A 9,123-nucleotide genomic window follows, 5' to 3' on the forward strand; every position below is an offset into this window, starting at 1 on the left:
ACCATATTTAAAAGATTAGTTCAGTGGTTTCTTTATTCAAGAATAATTTCATAATTATAATATTACAATGAATAATATCCCGAGTCTTAATACATATTAACTTCTCGAGAATAATTAGTATTTTTAAAATAGTTATTATACTTTAAGTATTAATTGGTCAACTCATATTTATTTTAAAAAGACTTGTTTAAGTTTTTTGAAAAATATAAAAAATAACACTATTTTAAGCAAAAAAAATTAAAAAGTTAAGATGATATATTTTCAAATAAAAATTTTAAAAAATAATTAAAGTTAAATTACTAGGATTTCATTTGAATACAATTGAGTCAACAAGATAATAAATTTAGTGTTAAGTTATTTGAATTTGATAAACCCAATTCTTGGATAAGTAAAAAATAAACTTTGTTCAAATTAGGTTCTAGATCACCGGATCGACCCACAGGCTAAATCAAGATTAATAGCTAAGGTAGAAAATGAAAAAAAAATTCCATGTTTACTAAAATAGCCCTCTTTATATATATATATATGTAGCAAGAATTATAAATGGGCTCACCCATGTGCTTATTGGGATAGTTGTTTTATGGAAGAATTATAAATGGGCTCACTCATGTGCTTATTGGGATAGTTGTTTTATGGGCCTCCAGCCCTTTCCCACATAAAAGAAAAAGGTAGCATAAGGGGTAAGAATCAGGACCACTGTCTGTCCCCATCCCACGTGGCCTCCAAACAATCTCAACCGTAGAAACAGCCGACTCGAAGAAGCTGGTGAGGCCAATAAATATTCTCTCCCCTTCGCATAATCACCATAATCGCCAAAGAAAGAAACCCAAATTTCATCTCTCATCTGTCTTGGGTTTTCTTGCTTTGTTTCTCAATCTTCCTGTTAGGTAATAATCCGTAGTTTTTTCTAGCCTGGTTTCTTTTAAGGTTTTGTTTTGGTTTGATCTTGTCTTTCTGTTTGTAAATAGTAGGTTTTGGTTAATTTTGTGTTTTGTCTATATTTTTTCGTAATGGGGATTTTTTTATATTTTTATGGTTTTTTTGTTCATGATGGTGTTTTGTATTATTGTTTGTGATTGTTTTTTTGTTGGTTTTTGCGGGAAAAATGTTTTTTTCTTAAAAAAATATTGCTAGAAATTTCTGTATGGTGTTGAAGTTTTTCTTATTTTTTCATTTTTAGCCTGGATGATGAGTATGATTTTCTGTTTGTTTGACAAGGATTTGAGGGAAAGGAGCTGAATAAGTAACTGCGTATTTACATTCAATCTTTTCTATTGGCTGATCCAAATTTTAATGTTTAGAATCCAGGTTATGTTGTGTGTTTCTCGCTCTCTTAATTGTTTCTAGCTTTTTCTTCTTTTTTTTTTCACTTGTGGACCGCTAGAACACAATTCCTGGATTTATCCAATCAATTACAAGTTTTTGGTTATGTTAATAATGGATTTATTTGAGGAAAAGTTTGGAACTTTTATAGGCTCTTTGGAAACTTAAGATTTGAGTAGAAATGAAATCATTTCGACAACATTTATCGAATTCTAGTGTTTGAAAACCGTTAAGTAACGTAAATAAATGAAGGCTAAAACTAATTAAAATTAGATGTTTTATTTTGTAGATTTGAAAATCACACCTGATTGACGCATTAAAAATTAATCCCACTAACATCCTTCTTTCCTCCCCCATTTCACACATCTGCCTGGATGAATTTTTTTGTGGTGAGGGAAGGTTGGGCGAATGATGTATTTTCACTAACTCAAGGTAAATGAATTGCTTTAAAACCAATTCCATGCAAAAAAATTCAATTTCCAAATCAAATCAAATCAAATCAATCTACTTAAATAGTTGAAATCAATTCTATTATAGAATTGGTTCCAAACAATAGGTGATAGTTGGATGAGAGTGCGTGATCTCCAAGCTAGGAGTAATATTTGAAGTATGGTTTTATAGGGTAGAGAATTATAAAGCTAGAGACTTGTGCTTCTCATGGCATGAGGAACTGGTGTGACAAAAATTCACAGTGTCTTGTTAGGAGATGGAAGTAGATGACCCTAAATTTTCTGTAGTGATATAATGGAACTAGTACTTAAAGATGTTTGTTTGTTCATCAATTGACAAGAAAAGATATGTTTGATGAATGGGGTGATCCACATGCTTTTTAGATTTTATTATTTTGGACTGATTGTTGATGATAAGGTGTAACAGCTGCCATTATAGGAATAGATTGAGGAAATAGATGTGTTTCTGAAAAGATAACCCATTTTTCGAGTGAAGTCAGAAATCATTGATTGGTCTACCGGAATACGTGGCTATGACGCTGATTAAGATACTCACATCTGTTTGTTAAATGGTGGTGTAGACTGTAGCTAGACCCATCTGATGTATGGATAATCTGTAGCTGCTTTAGGTATTTTAGTGTTTAAAGGTACTGATTTTTTTTTTTTGTTTTTTTTTGTGTTATTCGTTACAGAATGATAAAATTTATCTTTCTTGCATTTTAATGTATAGTTACAATCTTTCATGATTATTTTATACATCCAAGGATTTTTCTTTCTCATTGCTTGGTTTGACATAAATGTGAAATTAGAAGTGATGATTGGATAGTAAAGCTTTCTAAATCCTTCAGCACTTATCTTGACCTATTAAATTGTAGGCTTCTCTGGATCTTGATCCGTATCTCTCTCCTGTGGAACCTTCCACCCTTAATTTTATTTTCTGGCATGTGTTGCAGCTCAGAGAAATTTGATTAATATCAAAAGAATTGTTTGTTGGCATCGCTTTCTACTTCCAGAATCTTTCTTTCATGTCTGAATTCGACAACGCTATTCCAACTGCTTTCGGTATGTTTTATTTGTTGGATTAATATATATTTAGCATTCTGATGAAGTTAGAAGTTTATACTAATAATGTTTCTTCAATGGATGAATAGATCCCTTTGCTGAGGCAAATGCTGAGGACTCCGGTGCTGGGACAAAAGATTATGTTCATGTGCGCGTACAGCAGCGAAATGGGAGGAAAAGCCTGACTACTGTTCAAGGGTTGAAGAAGGAATATAGCTACAACAAGATACTTAAGGACCTCAAGAAAGAGTTCTGCTGCAATGGAACTGTTGTCCAGGACCCTGAGTTAGGCCAGGTTTGTTTCTATCTTTGTTGTTTCCAGAATGTCCTTGAGAGGTGTTATAATAAATCTGTACATAGTCTGCTGTTGCAAACAAGGGGTGATTACATGCAGTAGGCAGCTCTTTTGGTATTCAAACTGTTTGAAAAATGACGTGTAAAGTATTTTGGATCATCCTCTTTGAAAATAAAGCTCTTGTACCTTTTCTGATATTATGAGTGGGTATTAGATTCTCCATCACCCATGCATCCCCTGTGGAAAGATCCTTTGCATGTTAGTAGCTATCTCTGACACTCCTAAATTCCCTTTCTTGCTTATAACCTCAGTTGCTTTCCAAATCTTTCTCTATTATCTAGACTATAATCTTCTGCATCTGTAACAGATGATTTTCTTTCCATCTATTCCCCCAAGCTGCTTAGAAATTTCCATCATTATTCTCTTCTAGTCGGTTTGGTATCAAGACCAACCCAGAGAATGAGTGCTTGCAGCATGGACCTACAATTCTCATTTGGCATGTTATAGAGAAACACACCAAATCTGTTCAGACATTAGGAATTATTGTATCAACAATAGTCTTTACCAGTGCATTCATTTGATAGCTGCTAATGTGTGCCAACATGAAGAGAGTTTGTCTGCAAGGGCGTGTGTAACCTTTAATGGATCCTTCTTGTGCTTGCACTAAACACTGCTTTTTGTGCGTGGGTTGCAGGTCATTCAACTTCAGGGTGATCAAAGGAAGAACGTTTCCACCTTTCTCGTGCAGGTAATAATCACATCTCTGATCTTGTTTTAAATGAAGTTCGTTCTATATTTAGGAGCAATGAATGAAAATTGTTTCTTTTGCTCTCTGTGAACAGGCTGGCATTGTGAAGAAGGAAAATATCAAGATTCATGGTTTCTAAGAAGCAGCAAGCTAATTGCTATACCTAGTTTACACGTCTTGCATGGTATCAAGTTCGATATCATATAGAACTTGCATCTTTAGCTTGTGTTCTTTTCAACATTAATTAAGGATATTCTGTTTTTCGCATTTTACAAGTGGATTCGCTGCTTGTTGTGTGATGTGGATTAAATATGTATGACTACCGGATCCCTTATCAGAATAAAGCTTGCTGGCGTTCTATAGATGTTTGTGTTACTAGCAGTAAATTGCATGATCCTTTCTACCCTATCTTTAAGTTGAGAACGGAAGCGGTTGCGTGCCTCTTTGAAATCACTCTTTAATGTCCATTAAGGAGCTTTTTTTATATTTGTTCTCGGATTTCAACTTGGAAATTTTATAGTATTTACTTCATATGTTTTTCTGGTATGTATTTACATGTCCAAATGGATATATATTTGGACCTGACAAGGATTTCTGACGGGTTTGTTGAGGATGAGCACAGCTTCTGAAATAAGTTGTTCCATATGCTTTTTCCTGCTCTTCCCTCCTGTTACCAAGATGCTGCAACTGCAGGGCAGGACAAACTTCCTTAATTTACATGGGAGTTGTAAACGACAACTCCCATTATCCGCATCTTGTATTTGCCTTTTGGGCCTAGTTGGTCAGGGCTTTGTGGGTACTTGCTTTGTTTTCAATCCTGATTGGTCATAACCTGACAGGACCAATTTGGGTTGGTATAAATACTTTGGTTTTGGATCTTGTTGATCCCAGCTTGTTGGAGCCTGTTTTAGGGTATTTGCTTTGATTTTCAGGTCTGGTTGGACCCGGCTCATCACGGTTTGTTTTAGTGGGTTTTCACCCTGGTTTTCAAACCTGGTCGGTCCTAAAACCTGGTTGGTCCTAGTATATCAAGGGCCGTTTCGGTCCCAGAATATCAAGGGCTGTTTCGGTGTTTTATTTACTGTAAATGCAGATTTATTGTACCGTGAATTGAAACAATATAGTGGTAGTGATGATGTTATTTCTAAAAAAGAATCTTGGAGGGTAATACAGTTTATTTACAAGGTTCATTACAAGATTGAATAAAGATAATTTGAGAATAATTTAGTTTTTTTATATTTTTAAAATTGAATAAAATAATTAAATTACTTTTAAAAATAAAATTTATTTAACGGATATCTAGCATTTTTTTGAATTTCAAACTTTTTTAAAGTATAGTAAAATAACTAAATTACTTTTAAAGATAATATTTCTTTAATCAGCGACTGGGTTTATATATATATATATATATATTTCATCCTAGTTCCCGAGTTATAATTTAATTGATTAAAGGGTAATTTGATTAACTAAAACCTACAAAATAGTATTTAAAAATCAAAAGTGCAGGTGCATGCATTCATGTGGGTTGCATTTGTGCTAATTCAGGCGGTTCATGAGGGGGATTTGACAGCCATGGTGCAAAGGTGATGGTTCTGGCCATGGTATAGCCTACAGAGAGGCTAGGTGGGGAAGACAACAAATTCTCACCATCTTTTACCATTTTGTTTATCTTAAGCAAGCGGACAAGGGGGATTCACCAGAAAAGGAGCTCATCGACTGAAGGACAAGAAGGAGCAGCGATCTTGTACTTGTCAACGTAAATTTATACAGTAATAAACAAGTGATCCGTAGACATCGAACAAGTATATGCACAGATGCACTTGTCATGTAATTAATGCACGTAGGCATACTATTTTCTTATCTTCTTGTTTGTTTTCTTACTCGCATTTCATGTGCTTTCTCCAATCAGCCATGACCTGAGTCTCACCTGGTCTGGTCTCCATCTCAACACTGTTCTAGGTCTCGAAAGAAAACAAAACCGAGCCGAATGCAAGCTTATCATTTCCTACCTAACACCCACCAAACCCCAACAACACGAACTATACGTTACTGAGTAGTTGTTGTCTGACAGCGCGGTTCAATTATGTTTTTCATGAGTTTTCGATTTTTTTCTTGCTTTAATTTAACTTTTTTTATATTTTCAAATCGTTTTAATTTATAAATATTAAAAATAAATTTTAAAATATTTTTTTAAACAAAAAAACACTTTATAAAATAATTTTATCTATGTTCTAAGCACCGAGGAGCATTCTAACTGCACAACTACCCCAGCTTTTTAGCCTGTTGAGGTTCTCGATGAGGAACACTCAGGGCTTGTCCCTAGTAACCTAAAATGCATAAAACCTCCTTTTAGACTCGTGTTCATGGCCGAAGTAGCTGTAGACATTTTTCTATTTCTTCCTTCAACCCCCTCGTTTCTAAATATTATTTAACTCTGAAACCTATTTCAAACCCAACATTAGGATCCCAATGATCTCAAGATTTGGAAAACAAGATTCGTTTTGTTTATAATTGACAATATTTAAGTGTTTAAATAACAATTAGTCAAAATGTTCCATTAATAAGTTTCGGATAAAACCTTGAACAGGTTGAAGAAAGTGAATGATTGAGGCACACCGTTATTACGTGGCTTGAAAAATGGTTTAATTATCCAGGGATAAACATCAACTTGTGTGCTTAATAAAGTCATAGTTTTCGCCACGCAAAGATAATCATGAGATTTATTTACAATCTTAACATATATTAAATAAAAAATATTATTTAATTATTAAAAACACTTTTAATTTTAAAATAAACTTTAGATTAATCAGCCGAATTGTAATTGTAGCCCGAGAAATTGGTAAATATGATAGTCACAGTCACAAACTTCTGCAAGTAGAAACGAAAAAATTCATTTAAATAATGGCTACAAGAACGAACCAACCAACCGTTTAAGTGTTCAACTACCTATCAAAGTTGGACTAGCGACGCACAATTCCTTCAACTACCATTCTTCGACACCAGCGCCCATTCTTCTCCATCCATCGATGACCACCTCTCGCTGTATCTTTTTTGCCTTTCTCTATTAATACTCCGCCTCTTATGTCCCTTCAATTTCACACACAGTTGCCCTGCCTAGACTCAAAAGATTATAATTTTTTTTTTTTGCTCTTAGTTATGGCTGACTCGGATCACTCCTCTAGTGATGATCTCTCTGTTGATTCTAGAGGTACTTAATTGGAATGTTTGCCCTCTTTGTTAGTTATTCAAGGGTTCGTTGGTTTTGCACTTTTTTCTCAACTTTAATGATTGATTTTAGAGGTACCCTTTTGAAAGTACTTTTTTTTTTTTCCTTAGACTTTCTTGATTTTAGTCGTGGGATTATTAATTAGTACATCAAAATGCTCAAATGGAGCTCTTTGTACTTTCATTTTGGGCTTATTTCTTTGTTTTCTGGCTAATTTCTGCTCCAATTGCGTTTTTCTTTCTGGGTTTAATGGTTATTACAAGATTGAAAACTGTTAGTCCTTTGTCTTAAGCTACCAGTTTGAAACTTAAGATTGGATTTTTTTCATGGGTTATAAATTGCAGATACCAGCCAAGATACCAAGCTTGAATTCTCAGAAGACGAGGAAACTCTTATTACTAGGATGTACAATCTGGTTGGTGAGAGGTAGGCTTAAACTTCACTTCTCCCTTGTCCTTCATATGTCTGTTTACTACAACCATTTTAGTTTTGATTGAGAAAGTTTTGATCTCTCTAGGTGGACTTTAATTGCTGGGAGGATTCCTGGAAGAACAGCAGAGGAAATTGAGAAGTACTGGACTTCAAGATACTCTACAAGTCAGTAAATTAGGGATCTACGTCCAAGGTCCTGTCTGATGTCCTAGAGTTGTCAAAATTTTGGCTGGTTTGTAACAAAATCTGGTTCTACTTAGGAACTGCAATATGGGGGTTTAGCTGTGATCAAAATATCTGTACAATGGTTTTTCAATGCGGTAATGGTAGTTAATTAATGTTTGGCAGCGTAGATTGTAAGATGAAATCTGCTTGTTAATATGGTAAATTGAGAAATTTTTACATGAACCTAGACACCCTTTTATTTGGTCTATATGTATATAATTCCAATGGTGGTGAAACGGAGCTTTCAATCCATGGAATTTGTATGAAAATCTTCAAGCACAGATGCTCTCTATTCCAGGATCTATGAGATTGGCCAGGATTGGTGACTTGCATAAAGGTGCATCATAAACAGGTCCTTGACCTTTTAACTTGGCTAACATTTTTCTTCTGGGACATCAATTCTGGTACCGTTTTGAACTCAGGGATCTGGTGCCAGACAAAATATGAAAAGGGGATAGGTATGATATTTAAAAACGCATCCATGGTCTGACTGCCATGCTGAGTCCTCCGGCTCAGGGCAGAGTAGTATGGCAGAGATCCAAGAAGCATCTTTTTCCATTCAATGATTTGTGGAAATTTAGGAGCTCAATGTTTCGTGCCAATTGTCATATTCATGAGAAGAATTTGGCTGATGCAAATAGGCGGAGACATTTCGTTTTGTTTAGTCTTTTTCATCTTCTGTGGGCGGTGTCTGGTTTGGTAGGTAAAATCACTTGATATTGTATCAAGCAAATGGCAATTTCAGAGTCAATTCTTGCTAATACCTAGAATGGAGGGATTAAAAAAGAGTACAAAACTCTTTTTCCTCGTAATATTTTATAGTTCAAGATCCAAATACAGTTCTAGCAGTTTAAATTTTAAAATTTCGACAAAATATTGATTATACTCTGGTTTTGTTAAACCTGGATGGCTAGCATATTGAAACTCAGTTTATAAAATCTGATTCGAGTTGGATTTGTAGCTAAATCAAATAAGAAATTAATCTGACAAAACCAGTTTAATCTAACATTGATCTTAGTAATTTAATTGACCAGATTAAACCTAATGATATGGATTTCTTTTGTTTTCAGATGAGAGCTGAGACCGAAGAACTCCATCTAAACTCTGAAGCCCATTGTGGCATGGTTGAAACAATTTAGATGGTAAATGGAGTTGCTTCCTCTTGTTATCCCCATGAGATACGATTTCTTCTATGTGTAGTTTACTTAAAATCTGACTGAAAGATAAAAATTTCGGATTCTATGCATAAACATTAAACATTACAGCTGAAAAAAATGTCTTATTCAGTTACGTGAGGGTAGAGAAAAACATGTTCAACTGGATATGAAGGGGAGAGCTGTCCTTGACTAGAAAAAAAAAAAAA

General features: G+C 34.5%; 1 protein-coding gene and 1 long non-coding RNA gene across 2 annotated transcripts; both read left to right on the forward strand.

The window, feature by feature from the left end:
- The first annotated feature begins 776 nt into the window (after positions 1-776).
- Positions 777-4,361, forward strand: LOC105126981 (protein translation factor SUI1 homolog). Its single transcript, XM_011028041.1, has 5 exons — positions 777-887; positions 2,726-2,834; positions 2,924-3,129; positions 3,824-3,877; positions 3,972-4,361. Exons 2-5 carry the CDS (start codon positions 2,798-2,800, stop codon positions 4,014-4,016), a joined length of 342 nt encoding a protein of 113 aa, XP_011026343.1. The 5' UTR covers positions 777-887; positions 2,726-2,797; the 3' UTR covers positions 4,017-4,361.
- A 2,469-nt stretch (positions 4,362-6,830) lies between these two features.
- LOC105126982 (uncharacterized) lies at positions 6,831-7,966 on the forward strand. The gene is made up of 3 exons (XR_842520.1): positions 6,831-7,085; positions 7,448-7,529; positions 7,621-7,966. It is a non-coding gene; the product is annotated as an uncharacterized LOC105126982 (long non-coding RNA).
- Positions 7,967-9,123: the final 1,157 nt, after the last annotated feature.

This window comes from Populus euphratica, unplaced genomic scaffold (genome assembly GCF_000495115.2).
Source record: "Populus euphratica unplaced genomic scaffold, PopEup_1.0 scaffold50.1, whole genome shotgun sequence".
Classification (NCBI taxonomy): Eukaryota; Viridiplantae; Streptophyta; class Magnoliopsida; order Malpighiales; family Salicaceae; genus Populus; species Populus euphratica.

Coding starts and splice junctions, on each gene's coding strand:
- LOC105126981 (XM_011028041.1), top strand. CDS start 2,798: ATGTCTGAATTCGACAACGCTATTCCAACTGCTTTCG. Junction 2,835..2,923: donor CGCTATTCCAACTGCTTTCG/GTATGTTTTATT, acceptor ATGGATGAATAG/ATCCCTTTGCTGAGGCAAAT. Junction 3,130..3,823: donor AGGACCCTGAGTTAGGCCAG/GTTTGTTTCTAT, acceptor CGTGGGTTGCAG/GTCATTCAACTTCAGGGTGA.